The sequence below is a fragment of the Myodes glareolus genome, chromosome 9 (genome assembly GCF_982192425.1).
Source record: "Myodes glareolus chromosome 9, mMyoGla1.1, whole genome shotgun sequence".
NCBI classification, from domain to species: domain Eukaryota; kingdom Metazoa; phylum Chordata; class Mammalia; order Rodentia; family Cricetidae; genus Myodes; species Myodes glareolus.
Genome location: NC_142034.1, coordinates 88,964,764 through 88,989,701, shown reverse-complemented (window position 1 = coordinate 88,989,701; position 24,938 = coordinate 88,964,764). Strand labels below are relative to the sequence as shown.

At 45.2% G+C, this 24,938-nt stretch overlaps 1 protein-coding gene across 1 annotated transcript in view; it reads left to right on the top strand.

Moving 5' to 3' along the window:
* Positions 1-19,600: 19,600 nt before the first annotated feature.
* Positions 19,601-24,938, top strand: part of Slit3 (slit guidance ligand 3) — a 597,834-nt gene continuing 592,496 nt past the window's right edge. Inside the window, exon 1 of the mRNA XM_087910713.1 lies at positions 19,601-20,205. Within this exon, the coding sequence (XP_087766839.1) occupies positions 20,009-20,205 (197 nt within the window). The 5' untranslated portion in view covers positions 19,601-20,008. The remainder of the gene's footprint in view (positions 20,206-24,938) is intronic.

Here is a 24,938-nt window from a genome sequence, read left to right as displayed (position 1 = left end):
AAATAATAAATAGCCAAAAGAATATACAGAATGTAAATGGGAGCTTATAAGTATGACAGCGCTAAAAGATATTAAGCAAGCAGTAGTGTCTCATGGCATGCATTCACCTTATGTGAGGCAGTTGGTAAGTCATGGGCTTCAAGAAATAAGATTACTCCACATGATTGGCTTCAATTAGTGTCAGCTGTTTTAGACTATGGTCCACGGATACAGTGAAAGTCTGTTGGATATGGGTAGGCCTGTAGGCTGAAGATAGATGCCCCAATATTACAGAGGAATTGGGTAACTGTCCAGGCAGCCTGCTGTTTCTGTCATTTCTCAGATTTGTTGGAGGTTGCTTGCTTTCACTTCCTGCTTACTCAGTTAATATTATTTCCTTCTTGGGTTTCTGAGAGAATTGAAGACTATAGTTATAGTTTTCCTTATTTACCTGAAAGCAGAAAGGAAGTTATGATAGAAAGTAAGTTAGGTGGGGGGCTGGAGAGATGACTCAGAGGTTAAGAGCACTGTCTGCTCTTCCAAAGGTCCTGAGTTCAATTCCCAACAACCACATAGTTGCTCACAACCATCTGTAATGGGGTCTGGTGCCCTCTTCTGGCCTGCAGGCATATACACAGAAAGAATATTGTATACATAATAAATAAATAAATAAACATTTTTTAAAAAAGAAAGTAAATTAGGTACAAGATTTTAGACTCACTAAGATAGGGTAGATATGGAGTATTTTCTCTGAATTTGTCAAATGCAAATGGACTAGACATTGTTGATGTATTTATTGCATGTTTATATTGTATGTAGTCATTGTACTTATTGTATATAGTTTTCTTATATTAATTATAGCCTTCTTTTTCCCATTTTTTGTGTGTTTAGAATTTTTTTAAAGCTTTTTTTAGGTATTATGTGGATTTGCGCTGTGAGTGCCATTTGTAGGCAGAGTTGTCCTGTCCTGTAGTCACTCTCAAATAATCAGAGACTTAATATAAATTACAAATGCTCAGCTGATAGTTCAGGATTGTTACTACCTAACTCTTACATTTAAATTAACCCATATTTCTTATCTATGTTCTGCCACATGGCTCAGGGCTTGTTATCTAATTTTTTTTTTTTTTACATGTCTGGCATCTCCTTTGACTCCTCCCTTCTTCTTCCTACCGTTCTCAGTTTGGCTCTCCTTCCTAACTCTATTCTGTTCAGTCATTGGCCAGTCAGTTTCTTTATTAAACCAATCAAAGTAATACATGTTCACAGTATACAGAAATATTATTCCACAGCATCTCTATGATTTTGATTTCTAGTTTAATTCTGTTTTGGACAAAGAATATTTTATATTATTCAATCCTTTTAAAATTGTTGAACCTTGATCCATGGCTTATATTGTATTGCTCTGTGACTGTCCCAGATTGATTAACATAATATTGTAATTTCTGCTGCTATTGGATGTCAGTTGGGCTTCTGTGGCTGTTTATGTTTATCAAGTTTCTCATACAGGTTCTTTCAGATTCTTGTCTGCTTGGTCTGGTAATTAGTGCGGTAGGCAAGAGGCTGATACCCCCTTTTACGGATGTTTCTCCTTATTTCAGTCTTCACATGTCTTAAAGTTCTGTTGGGCGCATACACATTGGGGGTTGCTAAGTCCTCATGATGAAAGAGACCAACTTTTTATGTTTATGAAATGTTTCCTCCGCATCTGAGATTTCACTGGTCTTAAAATCAGCTTTGCATTCTTGTAGCTATAGCTCTGAGACTAGAGTTTGCATGGCATATCCTGCGACTTGAAATATGTATGTGGACTTTTTTATGGCTATCCACATGAGTCTTGCTTTTTGATATTGTCTGACAAACCACTGGTTTTAGAAAGATTTGTTTAGAACATTTATATTTAATGTAATTAATCACTGTATAAGTTTGAACCTGTGGTCTTGAAGTTTGTTTTCTATTTATCCTATCTGCTCTCTTCTTCATCTTATTATTTCAGTATATTACATTTTATTATTTTATTATTCCTATCAGTATAATAAATAGATAAAGCTATATAATTTTAAAATTATTATTTGATTTTAAAAAGTTTTTGAGCCAGGTGGTAGGTGGCACACACCTTTAATCCCAGCACTAGGGAGGCAGGCAGATCTCCGAGAGTTTGACGCCAGCCTGGTCTACAAGAGCTAGTTCCAGGAGAGCCAGGGTGACACAGAGGAATCCTAACTCAAAAAAACAAAAAAGAAAAAGAAAGTTTCTGAGACAGGATTTCATATAGGCTATATTGTCTTCAAATTTTCTAAATTAAAGGAAGATAACCTTGAATTTCTGACACCCCCTCTCCAACACCCACTTCTTACCTGGTATGGTCATAGGCATGTATTACTACAGCCAGTATGTGCTATTGGGCAATGAGCCCCGGGCTTGATGCATGCTAGGCAAGCATTCTATAACCTGAGCTACATCACCAGCCCTTTGTTTTATATTCTGAAGATTCAGCGAAGTTCTATAGCCTATGTCTTTGACTTATCGTTTTCCTTCAAATATTATATATTTGCCATTAAAATAACCTTAATGCAGTGTGCTTGGCCACCTCCCTTCAGATATTCTTCCTATTATTATCACACATTTTATTTAAACCTCCATCAAGAGTCCCGAAATACATTATTGGTTTTCTTTAAGCAATTACCTGTTGAAAGCATCATTATGGTAAATTTTTTTCTTATAATGAACCTAACCCTTTGAAGTCCAGTTTGGCAGGTTTTAGTAAATAGACATACATTTGGCAAGCTGGCATCTATCTGATGACTATTATGCTGATACTGCTATGAATACCCAAACATGAGACTTCAGGCTGACAACCGTTTTCCTGAGTTTTGTTTGTGTTTAATCCTGAGTGCTGGGATTAAAGGCATGTGCCACCACTGCCCAGCTCAAAACCTTTTAAAATGAAGTGAAGATATAAAACTAAAAACTGCTAGTAATTATAAAATAATAAAATGCAAAATATTCAAATAATAATAAATGACTAGAATACATGTGGCTTCACAAACTCTATGGGAAACTGCCAAATTGTTCTAAGTTATTGTTTTTATTGGCAATAAATGGAGGTTCCCCTGTCTCTACTTCTTTACCAAAGTTTGGTTATTTCAGTCTTTGATGTTGGTCATTCTCGTGATCCTGTAGCGGAATCTCATTCTGATGCAAATTTGTATCTCTCTAATCTAGTGAATAATTCTTTTGAGTATCTTTCTATGTCTTCAGATATTATTTCTATTTCTTCATGTATTTTAATGAAGTATTTCCCCAGTTCTCCATTTGATTTTGGACTTTTAATTATTGAAATGTTAACGAAAATGTTTCCTTTTTTTTTTAAAACGAGACAGAAATTTCTGCCCATTTACCTGCTGTTAATACTTAAAGAGTAGTTTCATTGTATACATTGTATCCGATACCTCTAAAAGTCCTGTTTGAGTCTGGTTTTCATCGTCATATACAAACAAACACACGGTGTGGCAGGTACATTGCTGTATGAGTGTAGTCTAACTACTCAGGAGGCTGAAGCAGGGGGATTCATTCATTCGGTACAGGAGTCTGTGATCAGCCTGGGCAATATAGTGAAACCTCAGCTCCCAAACAAGATCACATGGCATGACTTTTTAAATGGACCCTGTAGTACATTTGGCCGAGAAGTGTAATTGCTTCCTACGCATGCATTGTTGAGCAGCAGATTCTAGAACCTTTCCATCTTGCATGTTTGAAACACTGTCTATCAGACAGAAAGCTCCGCTCTTCCCTTGCCTTGGCGGTCACGCTGTTACGCTCTGCTTTGCTGAGTTTGACTAGTTTAGAGCCCCTTATAAATGGCGCCATGTGGTGTAAGTCCTTCTGCGTCTGTTCTATCACACTTAGCATCATGTCTCCAGGGTCCTTTCATGTTATAACGTATCACCAGGGTACATTTGGTTCTTTTTTTTTTTTTTTGAATCTCCTTTCTTCTTGCCTCTAAAGTATTTTTATAGTAAGTGCTTAGCATCCTTGTCTAGAGAGTATATCATCTTTGCCATCTCTGGGTCTGTTTCTATTTTATTTTTCCTTTCTATAAATCATATTTTCGTGTTTTTAGTCTTCTTTTAAGGTTCTTTTAGAGTCTAAGGTGTTATTAGTTCCACTGAAGGTTAATCTTTCTCTGAGGTTTCTATCTTGTGCCTTAGGTTTTACGAGGTCTCCTCACTGTGGCTGACCCACGTGTATTGACTCTGGGCAGGCCTCAGTCTTCTGGTGTTTGGGGTTTCCTTTCCCATCATTACATACTTTGCGCCCACAAACACTCAGTCCTGGCTCCAGGGAAACCGCTTGCAGGTCTCTGGAACTCTCCTGTCCAGGCCTCACTTCTCAGGTAGGGAAGTTTACAACCTTAGACACACTGGCCACTCAGCTCTCTGTCTGCTCAATTTAGGGAGAATTCTGACCTCTTCCCATCCTGCAACTTGGAAATAATCTCTTGCCAGTAAGATGGCAGAATCATGGCTCACTTCATTTGTTTGTCATGGCAAGGAGCATAGTGACAAGCTTCCAACTTTTCAATATTTGAAAACCACTTTCTTAGCAGAGTTTTTTTTCTTGCTCATGATGGAGTAAATCTAATTCCCACAGCTCCATCACAGCCAAACACAGAACTCTCCAGAAGTGTTGGCTGAGAAGTGTAATGCAATCCAATATATATTTTAACATGACAAGACTTCTGGGTTGAACATTGACTGTGGCAGGTAAGGGATGATGGGGCAAGGAGCTAGGAGTCAATTGCTATAATCCAGGACAAAACCACTTGTGGTAACAGTGATAGACAGGAAAGGAAATAGTTGGATTCTAGACTTGGAGAAAAAAAATAAACAGGATTTGCTGATTGTTTGGATGCTGAGCAAGAACAGAAAGGGGAGTTGTATGATGCTGTGAGAGTTTCGGCCCAGGTGATCCGAAGGATGGGAGGTCATTGGAAAGAACTGTTTTCAGCAGAGTGTTGTGCAATAGTGGAAGAAGGTGTCCAAGAACAAATATTAAGAGACTCTTAGACACAGTGAGGACAGATAATTCTCTCAAGGAGTTCAGTAAATCCTCCTAATCTGCATGATTTCTCTACCCTGTGCTCTCTGGTGCCAACCTCTCTGGTGCCATCTTATTGTTTTCTACTCTCTCTTCTCTCACGCTGTCTCCTTCTCACGCTATGCTCTAGCCCCTGCTGACTCCACTACGCTCTCCCACCTCCCTAGCCCTGGCCATGCTCAGTCTGCTTCTTTTCTCTCTGCTTGACATCTTTTTTCTTTCTCTTTACCTACAATAAAAACCTTGCCCCTATTGGAGTGGTCATGTTGGCAGTTTCTTTAACTCGCCCCTTGCACACAAAATTCATTTCTTAAGGAATTCACAGTCCAGGTAAAGTCAGGTAGAAAGACCATCTTATAAATACATAGTAGAGGCTTCCAGAGTTACTGGTCAATGAGAGAATGTAACATGAGGGCCAGCTTGTTGGGGTTTCTATCCCGCCCGGTTCCCCTCAGCCGGCAAGTTCCAAAGAAAATCAATCACACAGAGATCTCTATAAGTTATAAAGCTGATTGGCCCATTAGGTCAGGCTACTTATTAGTTCTTATGACTTATCTTAACCCATTATTCTGATCTATATTAGCCATATGGCTTGGTACCTTTTTCAGCTGGGCAAGTTACATGCTGCCTCTTCAGTGGTCTGTGCAGGAGTGGCTGAGGAACCTTCCTGCTTCCCAGAATTCTCCTGTTCTCATTGCATCACCTCTACTTCCTGTCTGGTTTTCCTGCCTATACTTCCTGCCTGGCCAATCAGCGTTTTATTAAAATACATGATTGATAGAATACAGATAATTCTCCTGCATCATTTCCCTCTTTTTTTTTTTAAACAAATGAAAATACCCATAGTCCATTTGTTGGGAATGTGGGCGTAGTATTTCAGGCTACTTCCTGCTGGTTGGGGGTGCTGATAATCTTATGGGGACCTAAAGAAAATTTAGAATTATAATCAAGTCCTGACTGGAGTATCCTGTGAGTCTTGATCATCTCGGGCAGCAGTCTTGAATCTGTTCTGGTTGAAGAACTCAGACATCTGGGCCATCTGTTCCTGTCAGAGATTTCTCAGGTGGCCTTCCTTGATCATACTGGATTTTTCTTAACTCAGGATGAATCCACAACCTCTCATTTTCTGTGGAAACAAAAGCAAAATCTCTTCTCCAAAGTAACAAACCTTTTGACTTCAGTTTTGAAGCCAAGGTATTTTCAAAATACCTATCTTGGGTTAGTTCAGCAGTATTTATAAACAAAAGTCTTTTAGCAGCTATTGCTCCTTCCTCAGCATTCAAACAATTCAAAGAGAGCATAATAACACACAGTATCAAGATTCTCTGTGTATTTTCCATCTTTATGTGGCTTTATTTCAACCTCTATTTCTTTTATTTTTACTTTTAACTTTTGGCTTTTGAGACAGGTTCTCTGTATATATCTTTGTCCTGGAATAACTCTGTAGACCAGGCTGTCCTTGAACTCACAGAGATCCTTCTGTCTCTGCCTCCCCAGTGCTGGGCTTAAAGGTGTATGCTACCACACCTTGAACTCACAGAGATCTGTCTCTGCCTCCCAGGCATTGGGATTAAAGGTGCAAACTACCACACCTTGAAGTCATAGAGGTCAATCTACCTCTACCCCTTGAAGTCACAGAGGTCAATATGCCTCTGCCTCCAGGGCATTGGGATTAAAGGTGTGTACCACCACACCCTATATCTCTCTTTCTTTCTTTTTTATTTTTAATGACTTTAACCTTTTAGCCTGCATATATTTTTAACACACTGTAAGCCATTTAGAGGTTTTCTTTGTCTTTGAATCTCTCTTTACTGCATATCTCTCTTTTTCTGACCACATGAGTCTTTAATAGGTAGGACTAAAGCCGTGACTTTGACAGTTAGATCCAGCCCATTTCTTAGCTTTTCAGCCTCACGGCTGAGATACCAGCCAGAGCTGTGTTCACTGCCACAACTCTATGGCGTTTCAAGGTCCTTGCCAACAAGCAAACTGCAACATTCTGCTCACCGACCACACTCAGTCGGACTGCCTGCCTCAAAGAGTCAGAGTTTGCCCTGGCAGGACAGCCCAGAAAGCCGGCATTTTAAAACAGCGCAGCTTTTTTCCTGCTACGGCTGAAAACCGAAAAGCATGTGTTCAGCTTTTGATCAACACCGTTTAAATATTTCGTGGCAGGACCTCTTTTTAATGAGCTGCAGGGTTTTGCAGCTAAAGCTGAATCAGGAAGCCTCTCTTAGCTGAGAGCCTTGCTTGCCTCTAGCAAGCAAAGTAGACCTGAGAAATTGCTGCTACCAAGAAAATATGCTTTACCCTATTCTTTCCCAAGCTTTCTCAGGCTTTCTGTGGATTCAGTTATCCACATCTGGGCGCCATATGTAATATGACGGGCCGGCATGTTGGGGTATCTGTCCCACCGGTACCTGACAACCGGCAAGCCCAAAGAAAAATAACACACTGGACTCCATAAGGTTATAAACTGATTGGCCCATTTGGTCAGGCTTCTTGTTAACTCTTGTAACATATATTACCCCATTATCGTTATCTATGTTAGACACACGGGCTCAGTACCTTTCTCAGTGTGACAGCTTACATGTTGCCTCTTCGGTGGTCTGCGCAGGAGTGACTGAGGAACCTTCCTGCTTCTCAGAATTCTCCTGTTCTCATTGCATCACCTCTACTTCCTGTCTGGTTTTCCCGCCTATACTTCCTGCCTGGCCAATCAGCATTTTATTAAAATACATGATTGACAGAATACAGATAATTATCCTGCATCAAGAGAAGGCTTTAGTACAGGGCAGGGGTTGGGGTGAAAGTGGGGTGAGGAATAACAGAGCTAGAAAATGCTTCACTTGTGTGGTGGTTTGAATAAGAATGGCCCTCATAGGCTCATATATTTGAATGCTTAGTCACCAGGGAGTATACTATTTGAGGATTAGGAATTGAGGCCTTGTTAGAGTGGGTGTGGCCTTGTTGGCAGAAGTGTGTCACAAGAGGCAGGCTTTGAGGTTTCAAAAGCCCACGCCAGACTCAGTTCTCTCTCCCTGTTGCTTGTAGATCAGAATGTAGCTCTCAGGTGCTTTTCCAAAACCGTGTCTACCTGTGTGCTTCCAAACTCTCTGCCATGATGATAATGAACCGAGCCTCAGAAACTGTAAACAAACCCCCAAGTAAATGCTTTCTTTTATAAGAGTTGCCTTGGTCACGGGGTCTCTTCATAGCAATAGAACACTAAGACAACCTGGGTCCCAGCAATGCTGAGGCTTTATGGCTAAGAACCAGGGCAGTTACCCCAGAAGGAAGAGGCTGAGAAAGGTATGTTGCAGGGTGTAGAGAGAAGAGGGTAGAGTAAATTCTCAGAAGGCAAACACCTCAGTGTTTTTAGGGACCTTGACTGGGTCTCTCTGGCTCCATGGAAGGTGAGTGAGGATTGCTGAAGAAGCAAAGCTGAGATAGAGAGGGACAGTAACCACAAAGGTCCTCCCGTGCCGTGTACATTCTTCAGGCTTTCTCCTACAAAGAAAGGCTCTGAACTACACGCCAGCAGGGCATCTAGTTAAAGTCACAGGAGAGTGATGAAGGAGGTTTGAAGAAGGTGAGATGTGGTCAAGCACTGGGTAAGTAGGAGCCACAGAGCCGGAATTGAAAGGTCATTATTGTTAGGTCCAAAGTCCACCCCCACACCTTCCACCACTGCCACACACAAATAGTGTTGCTGGTGACCTTGTCCTAAACAAAAGGACTTTGGCTGGGTAAACCGCACTTTCTGTTTACTAAAAAGGTTGTTCTTCTAAGGCAGGTTCCCCCTTTCCCATTAGTCACCCCTAATCCTCCAAGAACCTCCATTAACCTTACCCTGAAGGTCAACCACCTCTGGCAAGGGCACCTGGTTTTTGGGTGGTGGAAAGCTGGCAGCAGCTCAGATCCCCACCCTGTGGACTGTCAGATAAAACGTGAGCGCTTTTCAGCCATTTTGTTCCCCTCTCCGGGAGATGGCCTTGGTAGTTGGAGCCCCAATAAATCTTTGTTTCTACTCAGGGAGTGGTCTAGTTCAGCAGTTTCTCTGTGCCATCCCTCAAAGAGGAACAAACAAAAGCACCAAGAGTTTAAAATGGCATTTAGGTGACTTTGCCTGGCCCACTCAGCTGATTATGATGCCATTAAGTCCACTTGGACATTTGTACAGTAAAATGCCCTACAGAAATGTGTATGTCTTCAACGGGGTCATGTCTCCAAGGCTTGAGTTAGAGATGTTTTCGTCACCAATCCTGGCGTTTTCCATGAACTGTATTTCATATTTCCCATCACGAAAACAAACAAACAGAACGTGTCGAAGCAGAGCTGGGGAGTGTTAATCCCACTGGATGAGAATAAGACCACGACCACAATTTTGGGCCAAGTTTGAAGCAAGCTTTAAATCAATACTGGCCAGGATGATGGATGCTGGCCAGGTCCATTCTGGAATCCCTAGAAAAAGGTGATGCGCCACATCTTGCAGAGGCTTATAAGGCAAATCCATAAGACTGTTTATTTTCCATCAGGTCCAATTGGGGACAGGCAGATATCCAGATGTACTTCCTGCCTGCGTACCTCCAGCCTACATCCAATCAGAAGCAAGCATACATCCTGATGGACTTTCTGCTTATGGACCTCCCATCTACACGTGATCAAGCACACCCCCACGCAGTCGGGCCAAACAGACTTATTTACAGGGGTGAAACACGTGGTTTGCTATCTCACATAAATAGTCTCCATCATTTCAGGAAGTATCTGTCCTTGGGCAAGGAGCTTACAGGTTAGATGTATTTTTATTTTATGGATCTCTTAGGCATAGTAATTAAAACTTAAAACGTAACTTTGACTCTTGCAAGAGATGGCTCTACAGTTAAGAGCCCTTGCTGCTCTTTCAGAGGCTCTGAGTTCAATTCCCAGCACTCTCGTTGGGAGGCTCAGGATCACCTCATTGGGCGGCTCCAACCACCTCTTTGGCCTCTGAGAGCGTATACACACGTGGCACATATTCATACAGAGATACACAAATACATGTAAATAAAAATATGTCTTTAAAACCTATTTAAGTTATAGAAAACATGATGCTGCCTTTCCTGGACAGCCATAATAGAAATTCCCTAACCGGCTTGTCTTTGGTCAGACTCTGGCAAACAAGGATCTCTGAAATGACAGTAGACTCAAAGTCAGAGGTATAAAAAAATGTATCCTTATTTTCACACACACAAAGTAGACCGCCACTCATAAAAGAGCTTCACATAGCACTAGAGCTAATGCAAAAGTCAAGGGGGAATAACTCCCTGCCCAGGTTTCCATCCCTTTCTAGACCTGGCTACCAAGCCTGTCTTTGTGTTCCTCCATCTAACCAGGGGGAATTTCAGGCTTTAGCACTGTCATTTTTCTCTCCTAAAAGACTGACCTGTTCTACATCACACCTCATTATCTCACAGTTGGGTTCCTCTTGTTCTTTGAGCATCCTTTCCTGATCATTGTTGAAACTCTGCTAGCCTCCATTTTTATCCCATCATCCTGCTATGATTTGAGTCTAGAGAATCTTCCAAAGGCCCAAGTGGTCAAATCTTGGTCTCTGGGTTGATGCTATTTGTTAGATGGTGAAACCATTGAGAGATGGGGCTGAATGGAAAGTTTTACGTTGGGCCGTTGAAGGCATGACCTTGATCGTGAACTCCAAGCTCCTTCTGCCTCTGTCTCTGCTTCCTGGACACTAGGAGTTTAGCAGTTTTGGTCTCTGCTTCCTACCATGATGTGTGGACTCAGGCCCAGGTGATGGGCCAATGAATGAGTCATGAAGTAGAATTTCCAAAACCTTCAGTCAAAGTTAACCTCTTCTTTTTATTAGAAATGGAATGCACACACCTTCTAGATAGTTTATAGTTTGTGATTATATTTAAGTCTCTTGTTTAATTCTTTTGTATCTGTTGCCCAAACAAGACTATGAAAATAGAAACCATGCTTTCTTTGTCTGCAGCATACCATCACCAGTACCTAGACAGCATTCAGTATTCAGGGAATAAATATTGAAGAGCAGAATAAGAAATAAGTCAAGAGGGAGAGTCGTGGAGACGGCTCAGTCAGTAAAGTGTCTGCCAAGCAAGCCTAAGGACCTGAGTTTGAATCCTCAGAACCCACGAGAATGGCTGAGCATGGTGCCTGTAACCTCAGCCTCAAATAAGAGATTGGCAGAGAAAGGGGGATCCCTGGAGACCACTGGGCAGCTACCCCAGCTGAACGGAAGTGCTGCAGGTTTGGTGAGAGATCCTGTCTCAAAAACTAAAGGTGAAGAGCAGAAGACATCTGATATTGACCTGGGACCTCCACACACTTGCACATGTTTGTGCATGCTCGCAGGCATAGCACCTGCACACACTGCACACACTCTCCCATACAACCCACAAACATACAAAATCTGTAAAGGGAAGACAGTCAGGGCTTTTTACTTACGATGACCTGGGTCCTGTACCCGCACAACTTCTCACGACCGTTTGTAACTCCAATCCCACGGAATCCAATGCTTTTTTTCTGGCCTTTGCAGCCATCGGGCACACATGTGATACACACATATGCATGTCAAAAACCACTCTTACACATAAAAGTTTTAAGAAATCAAGAAAAAAGAAATGAGGTTTTAAAAAAAAAATTGGGTACCTTATAAGTAATGGTAACCTTTCCCCTTAAATTTAGTTCCATGCGATTTGGGGACCATAACTGTCAAAATTGCATTCTTGTATTGACCCAGATTAGTTAGTGTTGATGGAGGTAATACTGAACTTCCAAACCTTATTTTTTTTAATTTTATTTAATTTTTTTTCAAATTTATTTATTTATTTGTTTATAAAAATTTCCACTTCCTCCCCTTCTCCCCATACCCTCCCATTCCCCCCACTCCCTCTCCTACCCCCCCGACTCCCTCTCCTCCTCCCTCTCCAGTCCTAAGAGCAGTCAGGGTTTTCTGCCCTGTGGGAAGTTCAAGTTCCTCCCCTCTCCCTCCAGGTCTAGAAAGGTGAGCATCCAAACAGACTAGGATCCCAAAAAGTCAGTACATGCAGACAAAACAAGACCCAGTGCCATTGTCAATGGCTTCTCAGTCAGCCCCCATGTCAGCCACATTCAGAGACTCCGGTTTGATCACATGCTCATTCAGTCCCAGTCCAGCTGGCCTTGGTGAGCTCTCATTCGATCAGTCCTCTTGTATCAGAGAGTGAACGCACCCCTCGCGGTCCTGATTTCCTTTTTCATGGTCTCCCTCCTTCTGCTCCTCATTTGGACCTTGGGGGCTCAGTCCAGTGCTCCAATGTGGGTCTCCGTCTCAGAGGGGTTCCCAGGCCCAAGGAGAGGTCCCCAGATTGTTCCCTGGGCAGGAGAGAAGAGGGTGCCTGAACTAGCCTTGGCCCATAACCATACTGATGAATATTTTGCATATCACCATAGAAACTTCATCTGGTGATGGATGGAGATAGAGACAGAGACACATATTGGAACACTGGACTTAACTCCCTAGGTCCAAATGAGAAGCAGAAGGAGGGAGAACGTGAGCAAGAAAGGCAGGACCAAAGGGAACCTTCATCTGACAAATCTTATTAGAATATAAAAGTTTTTTTTTTTAAAGGAAGAAGAAGATTTAAGGATTTTTTGTTTTGTTTTTCTACTAGTGTCATTGCCTTTTACACATGATTCTAGCTCCTTTGTTCATATATCTCCATCATATTTGCAGGATACCCCAGGACCCTCCCCTGAATTCTTTCTATATACCCAAGCCAACAGGCTAAGGGACAGGGCTTGGGTTTTCACATAAGAGATTTCAGAGATAACTTTTAAGTAGTAGTTCTCATTTATGCCCATATTCCATTGGTCAGAATAAGGCATGCACCCTCTATCTAACTTCAGAACAGGTTGAGAAATGTAGCTTTCCTGTGTGCCCGGAAGAAGAAATTAGGTCTGTGAGCGACAAGTGAGCCTCAGCCACAACAGAGGATTTTACTGACCCTTGTGAGGATTAGACCATTGATGCATGCAGAATATTCAGAGCCGTGCCCAGCACTCTCAGAGACGTCCATGTTTCCAACTGGATTGCAGGAAGCTATCCTCTGAGTCTGCTGTAAGTTCCACTGGCTGAACAAGGCTGCTGTCCCAAGGCTTCTGTCAAGCCCAACAGCTGGCTAGAGCTGCAGCGAGCTCCCATTGTCCAAGATCAGCAAGGTACACAGATGCCACCACCAATCCGAGCGGCACACCCTCCGCTTTGTTTACTATGGTTCCCTGGGTGGGACAAGTCCTGTGCACAGGTGTTTTGGTTAATTAGGTGATTGATACTCTTCAGTCTGGTGCACCATTCCCCCTGTGACAGACCTTCCTTTGTTTAGATTTGAGATAAATCATCATCCGGTCTCTAAGAGGCTTGGGGTGTCACTCATTTCTGCAGCTCTCGGATCTACACCATGGCCTTGAGGACCAAGAGTCTGACGCTACACTAGCTGGGTTGCTTCTCGATGCTCAACTTTAGGGAAATAGGATCAGTCTGGGGGAAAGACACTTTGGGGACGTCTCTTGTTTCTTCTGGGGGATTTCAGTCTAAATCACCTCTCAAGTGCAAGGTCATGGTCTTTGTACAGAGTCTCCCGTTACTAAGGTGAGACAGCAAGGGCACAGTCAAAGACACATCAGAGAGCAGAGTTCTTTTCCTGACTTTCAAGCCAATATAAAAGACCCCACACTCTCTTGTTTTCCATCTTCCCCAAATTCTTTTTCTTTTGCCCTCCACTACTCTACGCCTGCAGCCTTACCTTTCTTCCTTCAATGAGAGCCGTTCTCTATATGCCCCTCAAAGCCAGACCATATGTTCTCAGTCCTTTCAATCCAGCTTGAAGTGGTTCCCTCTCAGAATTTGTGGAGCACTTATCTAAACTACACCCACATCGGCGACATTTATTACATCCCACGTTTTTTTTTTTTAATTTTTGTGTATCTTACTTTTTCCTTCTCAACTGGAGTTTGGACAGCTGGGTCTGTGTCTTCTTGAAAAATCTGAGTTCTCAATAAATACTTGCTTTCAAGTATGAAATGAATTCAAGTGACTGCTACTCAGACTGGGCAAATGGGTAAACTAATTTTTTGTTATATCACCTTGAACTATGCAGAAACAAGGCCACTGGCTTCTGCTTTTTCACGTGTCCCAGCTTGACAACCACAGGGGACTGGATTGTTCTCTCCAGTTCAAGTTGGAAAAATCCTGAGCAAGGAATAAGATGAGAACATGACAGTCCCCAAAATGCTGGAGGTAGATCATATGAGAAGAAGAAAATTCCGAGTCATAGCCACACTATGGAGTGGAATGTTATCTGATGCAGGTAAGCCGGGGTTTTTAATCAGTCCCCTTTTTTTCTTCTCTAGGAGAATTTATTTTTAAATAGTATACTCATTCACCAAAAATCTAGTCAATGTAGATCTTGTCTTTGGATTGTGTCAATAGAGTCGCTATAAACCTTCAGTACTCTTTCTTTTTCTGGAGAGACAAACATCTTTGACATAATAATAACAATATTTATAACATTCATGATGATGATGATGGTGATGATGGTGATGATGATGATGATAGTGATGATGATGATGATGATAATGAAAGTGCCCTTCCAGGTTCAACTGATAGAGCCTTTCTCTCAATCCTATATATTCTATAAAGGATCTAAAACTTATATACATGAATTATTCTCTCTTCTAGTAAGATTTAACACGGACCAACATCTCAACACAAGTTGGGGACTTTATCTTCTCCCCGACTCCTTGTTCCCTGACACCATAAAGATCTGTGGGTAGCTCTGTGAGGGACTGTCAGCTTCAGGGTCCCTCGTGGTAAATGGATAAATCGACATGAAGCAGCAGAAGAGAGTCAGTTTAGAGACTGTAGGGAAAGAGGAGGCAGGAATCAGGAATCAGCCACAGATGGGAAGCATTCGAGGTTTAGTAATGATAGCAAACCATTTCTAACGCCTACCTCCTATAGGAGATAGAAGATGAAACTGGTTACCAAGGAGACAGGTAGATAGAGGAGAGCGATGCTGGACACAAGTTTCCCTCATTAGTAGAAGACAGGCAAGGCCAGACTCTAGCTCTTTTAGCAGAAGGCCTAAGCTCTCTCCTCCAGCTCTCGGAGCAAGTTCTGCACGTGGCCAGACCTGAGGAAGTGCAGGTGATAGATAGATCAGCTTCCTAGCAATATAACTACCTCTGACAGGGGACAGAGGACGGATCTGAGGAATCCATCAGACCATCACCAGCACAGATGATTAGCCACGCTGAAGAGAAGTAAATATATCAGGGTGGAAGGAGAGGAGAATGGATACGTTCTGCCAGAGAACCGAAAGAATGGAGCCCCCACTTCCCCTAAAAGAGTAAGTCATGTTGGTCACCATAAGTAAACCCGTCACAGGATGCCAAATAAACTAGCTGATTGGGACAATTGTTGACACAATTGGTCACTTAGCAGTCATCAAAGGTTTGCTTAGACCTGTAGGCAATGAACATTCAAAAGTTGATTCAGCATATCTCTCGGTATGCTTGGCATTTAAAAAAACGATGTTGGAAGCAATGGATTAGGCAGGGTCACCGTCCTCAAGAATCTGTTAGTCCAAGCAGGACGGTGGTGGTACATGCTTTTAATTCCAGCATTCGAGAGGTAGAGCCAGGTGGATCTCTGAGTTTGAACCCTGCCTGGTCTACAAAGGGAGTTCCAGGACAGCCAGGACTACACAGAGAAACCCTGTCTCAAAAAAAAAACAAAAACAACAACAACAACAACAACAAAAAACCAAACCCAAAAGAATCTAAAATCTAGCAGTCTGGATCATCTAGGCTTCCTGGGGGGATTGATAGACAAGGTGAACCTGGGCCAGAGATAAAAAAAAAAACAGAGCAGAAAATGATGTCTTGGGGAACTACTGAGTGGGAATGATAGAGAGAGAGAGAGAGAGAGAGAGAGAGAGAGAGAGAGAGAGAGAGAGAGAGAGAAGGAGGAAGATGGGCGGGTAGAGCAGATCCCAGTTTCCCAGCTCATAACTGCATCTTAGAAAGACTCTTGGATCTTCAGGACAAAATACGGATTCACAGAGCCAAAGCAATTAAGCAATGAAGTAACATTTGTAGGAGCCAAAAAGAGCAACAGCCACACCTGAATCTAGGGTCCACATTCCTACAGGAGGACCAGAGATGAGCAGGGGCCCAATGCGAGACCGGACAGGAGTGACTGTGTGCTGTGGGACCGAGGAGGTGCTTCCCAGGCATGCTGCCTTTTCACACCTCTGCCACCTCTGCAGCTAACAACCTCACCATGCCTGTTTTCCATCGACAAAGGAGCTCCTTCCTCCCTGCCAGCCAAGTGGACTTGACAGGGAAGTGGTACCAGCTGCTTTTTGTCTTCTCTAGGGAGAAGAGCGATCACATGACCAGTCCAAACTAGTCCACACCTTGAATCGTACTAGGAATTTGGAAGTCTTATGACATCTCACTTTGGTTCTAGGCTTCTTTGAAGTCCTTTTCAGTTCTTTCCTTAAGAGTCCTTGTGCTACCAAGGCTTTCCTTATCCAAGCATAATGTCTTTTATGATCTTGATGTTCTACTGTTGTTTTATATTGTTCGCAACCAGAACACCTCATCTGACTATGGTGGCCTGGTAGGGAAACAAAATAGGTGAAGAAGAGGCCTGAAACGAATTTTCTTGGAGGATGGACGGGTGTCTGGAAAAGAAAGGGGAAATTTAAAAAAAAAAAAAAAAAAGCTGGCTCAAAAGGCTTTTGTAGAACTCTGAAAATCATACCACAGAGTGAAAGTTATCTTTGGCATATATATGGGCATAGAAAGTTTTACCCAGCAGCCTGACCTCCTAATGATTTACCCAGACTTCTCCAACGGGGCTGGCTAATTCTTCCAGGAGGAGATTGACATATTGTGAAGATGCCCCAGAGGTAGGCAGAGGAGGGAACAGAGTCCTGGGTCCTAGTCCAAAGCCTTTCACTGATTCGCTGGGTGACTTTGCACAGATGCCCACGTCTCCGAGATTCACTTTCCTTCTGAGTATAAGACAAGACTTGCATTACATTTGAGATTCTGAGCTTATATTCCAAGGGAGTTTTATGTCAACACCAAAGGAGGTTAACTGGAAAACTAGTCAGCGAACCTACAGAAAATCTCCAAGAAGGGGTAGAGTGAGCGCTACTTTTATCTTTGCTGTGGAAATCTTTTCCCCTAAGAAGAAACATGCGGCGCAGCTATTGCCAGAAGACGGAGAGGTGTAGAACTGACCAATTAGGTGATTTAAGGCCTCTGCACACCGTGGTATTCTGTTTGTCTGTGTCTTTTCCACTTGCTCCTTCCTTAAAGATGACTGACTGACTCTGAAGGACCCATGTGGTCTATTTTAAGGGGCTTCTCCCAGGAAGTAGCACATTTGAATGCCTATGAAGTCATTTAAAGATCTAGTAGGCTCTCAAACCCTCCAGCAGCTTAAATAGAAACACACAGGCTTCCCACTGTGCTAAGAGCACCCACCCAGACCCAGCCTGCAGGGCTGCAAACCATGCGTTAGCACACACGCATTTCAGAAAACAAAGACAACTCTACCCTTCGCTGCTCCAGACAGTCTGAGATGCTTTTGTGCCCTTGGGTCCTTGCCTGGTCCTCTCATCTGCCACAGTCCTGGTACTAAATTGGTTCAAGGTTTGTAGGAAAGCTTCAGAGGAAGGAGGCAAAGGCATGTTTGGAGTTCTTAAATGCTGAAGTCACCCGGAGACGCAGAGTCTAGCTCCCTTCTGACCACCAGAGGGCGATGGCAGCGGCATCTGGGCCGAGACTTATTACCAAAAATAATAGCAACAAACGGCACCTCCTGTTCTTATGAACGACGCTGGAGTTGGGGTATGAGTGTATGAGTGTGTGTGAGAGTGAGAAGCGGGGGGAGGTATGCAACTGAGTGCCTGGAGCAAAGACTCCAAAAATCTGCGAAGTATAATACAATAAAATTTGCACCTCTGCTATATATTTATACTATGGAGTCAAGCAGCTGAAAGTTTCCTTTAAGGAAAACGAAGACAACAGAATAGCATTCATATGAAAGAAAAGAGAATTCCCAGAAACACAGTTGTTAGTAGGAAGCTAGAACTTCCATGTTCTCCTGTGTATGTGAGTGCACCTTGTGTGTGTGTGAGTGTGTGTGTGTGTGTGTGTGAAAGTATATGTGACTGTATATAGTTAAGAGTATAGGCTATGTGTGTGCACGCGCATGCATGCGTGTGTATGTGTGCGTGTGCATGTGTGTGAATGTAAGCAAGGCTCTTTCAGACCTTTCCAGTATGAAGGACCTCAAAGAAGTCTGGGCAATACTTCCTTCTCTTCCTGCCTCTTCCCTTCAAACAAACAAACAAAATCATTCCTACAAGCATTTATGGAGCTTCTAACACAGTCCTTCCCCACCAGCATCTGGAAAAGCTCAGACCAGCCAATTTAGAGCAGGCACTGGCAGAACGAAGGCAAGGCTGGGGGGGGGGGGGGGGATAGAAGGAGTGATGGGTGCCTTGCAGGCTAAGGCAAAAATCATTTTCTTTTCTTTGATGCGCAGAGGTCAGACAGGACGATGGCACCTTTATTTGAGGAGACAAAGGCTCACAGGTGACACGATTGCCCCAGAGTCATCCAAACAGGAAGTAGGTGATCGAGACTCTGAAGTGGTGTTGTCAATACAGGGGTACAAGTTCCTGCCTTTATGAGAATCAGCCACATTTAGCAGGCATTGTTTGGCAAAGCTGAACTGGATTTCTCCTGGTAGAATATACCAGCAGTGACCTTCGACACACACACACACACACACACACACACACACACACACACACAGAGAGAGAGAGAGAGAGAGAGAGAGAGAGAGAGAGAGAGAGAGAGAGCAAGCGCCGAGTGGCTGTGGAGTGTATTCCTACCGCTAAGCCCTATAGGAAGTACTTGTTGATCTTGTTGATCTTAGTGACTACTAGACAGGGTAGGGACAAAGTTTCCGTGGATAAATGTGCCAGGGCACAGCATACCTAGAAGCTGTGGGACTTCGGGTAAGTACTCCACTTAATTCAACCTTTTTTTTTTTTTAAACCTAAAAAAACCAGGCCTCTTTTCTGATGCTCCCGTGTTGGGACTGAGAAGACAGCTCAGTGCGGAATTTAAAAAAAAATAAAAATAAACAAACCACAAGCTTTATCAGTCCTTTACTCCCAAGAATGAGTGAATTTCCATGTTTCGTTCCTAGGGTCCGAATGACCAAGTTCCTTTCCTTCCCAGCTGGGTCCCTCTACCTCCCCTGTCGCCTCCTCCCTCCAGGCTCTTGGTTGCTCCAGCAAAGTTCCCAACTTAGTCGACGTGACACGCAGCGCAGCCAATGGGAGGCGGAGCTGGTGTTTTGGGAGGGAGGGGCGGGAGGGCCGGGCCCCGCGTCTCCGGTGTCTGCTCTGCTCAGTGAATGGAGAGAGCGCGAGCGCCGGACAGCTCTCGCGGCCACCCCGTGCCCTGGTCGCCACTGTGCTCCGGAGCCCAGCCTTGAGCCGGACTTCCCGGGGCACCGTGTTCCTCGGCACTCAGCCCAGGACCCAGTCTGAGCTCGCACCTCTGCCGGCGAACCAGAGGGACCCGGGGGCGCTCGGTACCTGGGCACCGTGAGTGATGCGCAGCGGGGCAGCGCCAGCCCCACGGATGGAGCTGCTGCCGCCGCCGCCCGGCGCGCCCCGCTCCGCCCGCACCCCGTGCGCCTGAACGCCGCGCCCGCCCCTCCTCCGCGCCAACTCCGCCGCCCGCCCCCCAGGCCGCCCGCGCGCCTTCTCGGGCTCCTCGTGTCCCGCCGCGCCAGGCAGCCTCCTCTGGGCGCGGGCGCTTGCACACCATGGCCCCGGGGCGGACCTGGGCTGGCGCCGCCGTGCGCGCCCGCCTGGCGCTGGCCTTGGCGCTGGTGAGCGTCCTGAGCGGACCCCCCGCTGCCGCCTGCCCCACCAAGTGTACCTGCTCCGCCGCTAGCGTGGACTGCCACGGGCTGGGCCTGCGAGCCGTTCCCCGGGGCATCCCCCGCAACGCAGAGCGCCTGTAAGTACCCACCCCGCCCGCGCAGGCCACCCACCCCGCTCCTACGGAGTCGCCCTCGGGGCGCCAGGTCCTTTCCTCCTCTCCCGCGCGCTAGGGACGACCTCAGTTTTCCCCTCCGCCATCAGACACTCTAGCTAAGTTGGGGGTGGCGTGGCTTTGGGCAGGTGTGGAGAGAAGAGTCTGAGTTCCCTGGCGTTGGGGACCGGGGAGTGCCTCTCTGGGTTAGGGCTCTAGGAGCTCATTTACTGACAGCTCCGGAGAAGAAAGCTGGTAGAAGGCAAGGGGTGGGGGAGCGTGGTGGTCTCAAGGTTTGAGGTTGTGTGCAAGAGGTCCAGGCTCCTTGCTTCTTAAAGAGAGGGCGAGGGAGCAAGCTAGACGACGATGAGGAGTCGCGATTGCAGAGATCCAAGAGAACTACACTCCCCCCCCCCCAAAAAAAAGCCTTGACCCGCTTGGAGATCAGAATGAGCCAGCTGCTGTGTGGCTGTCCTTGCAAGGAAAGTTGAGAGTGTACATGAAGGTCTTAACTTCTGTAGAACCGGACGAATTCTGAGTGGGTGCTCTCAACACCCTCCCTGCCTGGAGCGCAGCTTTGGAGATGCCAAGTTGCAGCCCGGGTGAATTTTTTATGGCTGGGTTATAAATGCCTCCCCAAACGGGCCGGAGAATGGAAATGCTGACAGCCCTTTAAATGAGACCTAGCGCTATAATCTTACAAACCGCACTCAGCCTCGGATCCTGGGGTTGGCAGCTAGCGGAGAGGCTCTTGGAGAGTGGGGTGGATTGACCCTCGTTTTAACCCCAATTGTGCAACCAAATATTTACTTTTCTTATGTCAGCGTTTTGGGAAGATTTATCATTTTGATCCTCAAGACCAAATTCAAAGTTTGGACTTCGGGGGTGGGCTCCGTTTAGTCCACAGTTGGGGGCGGGGTGAGGGAGCAGGGAGCCCTGGTTGAAGGGAGCTGGAGCCTAGGAGTGGGTGCATTAGTCAGAATTCCAGCCATTGCACGGTCCAGTTGCTCTCTTCCCAGCCTGTTTTGGGGATAGACACACCGGTCTCCCTCAGTCTTTCCTCCTTCAGGTAAAGAGAAGCGTGGAAGGAGCTGAATTCCCTGGCCACCCACCCCTTCTCACCTCACCTCCTGTCTTCTCTTCCCCTTCCTCTTCGTGGCTGTCTAGGCAGAGACTTCTTAGAAACGCCTTCCTTATGTTTTCTTTTGTTGTTTTCAAAGTGCAGTGATTGTTCTGTTGCTTGAGTTGTAGAATCCTGGAGGGCTGGGCCTGCTTCTTCTTTAACATCAGGAAATTAGGATCAGAAATGCAAACTAACCTGCTCAAGAAAACAGGGTCAGTAAGTGAGAGTAAAGGCCCGAATCCGGGCTCCGCACCTTCACTCAGGTTTTGTATTAGACCATAGTAGTGAAAAGTCTCATTTCAATGGTATTTTTAGGTATGTATTAACTAAGGTTCCCCTTCTCACGTGAGTGGTACAGATGAGTTAGTGAGACGGAAGCTGTTCAAATGTTTCGTGGACGCTTCCCCCTGTGACATTTTGTGTATACCTAGTACCGCTTTGAAGCTCCCCAGCGGTCCGGTTCCCTACATAAGCAAAGCTCCTTACTCTGCCTTGTTCCATCTTGCCATGTATTCTCGGTCATGTAAGCTGTTAAGTGTTTGAATCGCAGCCTGCCAGGCTTCTAAGCCCAAGTCTTTCACCACTCGGCAGACTCTTTGGAACCAGTCAGTTTGGGCCAGATCTCTAGACAGACAGTGCTGGGAAGGAGAAGGTCTAGCTGGGCTGCGTCTCAGGGCCGGACCCAGTTGCCTCTGCTTTTGGTATAGAGTGCCATCATTCATTTTTCTCTAAGCATCAGCTCTCTTTCTTGAGGGTCACGAAACTATTTCCCAGAGTCAGGATCATGTTGTCGGTTTGGGAAGGTCGGGGCAGCGGGCCTCTCTCTTCTGGCTAGTCAGAAGTTTTCAAGAACTATTTTGTGGGCCACCAGTCACTTCCCCCAGAGACCCTGGTGACTTAGAATGTCTCATCTGCCCTACAGCCGGAGGCAGTCGATAAAGACCTTGATGAAGGGCATTCCCACGGGTGTTCTTACTGTAGTCATGGTCACCGCCAGGCATGGGCAGAGGAGGTGCCACTCTGACGTGTCTGTGGTTATCTGGCGCAGCTTTGGTCACTGGTGAGGTTTTGGCTTTAAGTGCGTGGATATGACAGAGCTGCTTCTGGTGACCTCGTATCTCCTCTCTAAGATGGGAGGTAGCCTTTTAGAGCGAGCAGGGCTGGGCCACTTCAGGTTCAAGGGCAGCTCAGCAGCAGCCCCTCACCACCCATCCTGACTCTCAGGGACTCAGATGGAACATCATAGTACCATGCAGCCACACCATGTTAAGGATTTCAAATTTATCACACACACATTCTGTCTGTCTGTCTGTCTGTCTCTCAATAAACATTGCTTGAAGCTTCTATAGCATTCCTGTCCCTGTCCACAAAATCATTGGATACACAGAAGAAAACCAAAACTTCAGCTTAAAGGATGTGGGCAAGAGTTGGAAGTGGGAACCTTTCTTGAAAGACCCCTTTAAGTCCCCTAGGGGGTACTTCTGTCATGAGACACTGATTTTTATCGGCAGAGCCATTCTCCCATGTGGTGAAATTGTGTTTTAAAACAAAGAAGCAGTACTTTCCTCCATAAAGCCTCTTGTGAAGGAGAGAGAGAGAGAGAGAGAGAGAGAGAGAGAGAGAGAGAGAGAGAGAGAGGAGAGTTTTCCCTAGTCATATGACATTAAGGACAGTCCGAGTGAGAAGGATGTAGTAGTTGCCATTTGGACTTGACTTCGGGCTAGGAATGGGGTCTGAATTGTTCATCATTAAGTCTCTATCAGGATTGGGGGATTGTCTGTGTTCCAAGTTCTCCCTCATAATGTCAGCGCATCACACAGAAAAGGAAACCCTCTGTCTTTTATAAACTACTGACAGTTTTCCCCCTCCTGGAGGAGGAGGTAACACCCACAAGTAAGCTAAATAAACGGAGGGGAGAATTCGGTGTCAATTATTATCCAAGCAGCAAAGACAGAGGCCCTGGGAGGAGAGGAAGTCAATGGCGGTGCTTGAGACAAAACATTTACCAGGGAGTGCAGGGTAAACAGATGTTGCGTTTGCCCTTCTGAGTACAAAAGGAACCCACAGATGTAATTCTTCTCCAACCACAGCCTCAGCCTGCATGAAAATGAACCCTCATGTGGGGCCCCTTCTCCCGGTCCTGCCCTGAGGCAGGCCTAGGCCCACCTCTCACCCACAGCTAGGTGGTGGCAGTGGGAGCAAGAGTGGACATCTTTGCTTTTTCCACTTGGCTCCAGAACATGCTGGAAACTGCTGTATTTAAATAAACATTTCCTGTTTGCGAAGGAGAGCGGGCGAGAGTCTGAAACGTGAGAATGTGGTAACTTAATTTTCTCCATCTCTCCAGATGACAGCAAGCTTTGCCGGTGGTTGGGTCCAATAAAAACCGACACCGTGTCGTAGGCTTTCCCCCACTTGACCACAGAGGTCCAGAGGTCAAGTGGGAGACTTTCCAAGATGTTCAACAGCCAAACCCTGCCTTCTGGTACTCCCAACCCTCAGGGCCAGCTCAGAGGACCAGGGACAGTCTGTCAAGTTATGTGGCCTCTTTGGACCAACCATGGTGATGTGGCCTTTCAGAGAGGCACAGAGCTCTCCTGGATAGCCTATAGAACAGGGAGGGCACCTTCCTCCAGGGTGCCGGACAACTCTGTGGATTGCTGTACCTCTTAACAGTAGGATTCTGGTGTAGTCTTTGTGGTTTCCTTATGTAATACACAGTTCACCTGTGAGCTGCCACACTCCTCCTCTGTACCTAGGCTGATGCCTGGCACTTAAGAAGTTTCTAACAACTATATGTTGAATAAAAAGCTCATGAGCCTCCAAAACACAAGGGTAAGATGAGCTATTACAGATTTGCATTTTGATGGGAGCCCAAGGGCTACCTCCTAGTAATCTATTACATGAGATACTGCTATCTAAAATTTGAATTTCATGAACTAGAATTATTGCGTTGGTAGAGTGGTCCCCCCCCCCCAAAGACTCTTACTGCATGATCCACTCTGAAGTCTGGTTGCCAGGCGTTGCTTAGCAACATCGCAACACTCCTACTGTGCACATGCCAGTGGAATGAGCCAGGGATCCTGACTACTTCTGCCACAGGACTTTCTAATCAGGAACTCATCAGTGGCATCCTGAGCTCTCTGTGGTTTTTGATTGCTGCTCTTCTGGCATTAATTGATGTGTATTTGTAGGGTCATTATTAAGTTTTGTTTCTGCGAGTTGTCTGGGTTTTCTATTCTGCCCCCATTTTCATTGTTATTTTGCTTCTCTGTCTATTGTCTGAATTCACACCCTCCATCCACACCACACTCAGGAAAGTGAAAAGGGTGGGTGGGAACAGTGGAATCTTTTGCCTAAATTGGTGGACAGGAAGGCAAGGATTTAGACCCTCCACACAGCGTTTTGGGCGTGGGCTCTGGCAGCTTTGGACTGGAAGCTTAGGTTTGGAGTCCTATTCTGTTTCATGCATGCTTACTATTGCACTTCTGCTGCTGCTGTGCTGCTCTGGACTGCAGTCTCTTTAATCCCTTTTGTACCTCATTCCCACACCTGCAACGCAGGGATTATAGTCACGTGGGGATGTGAACACAGA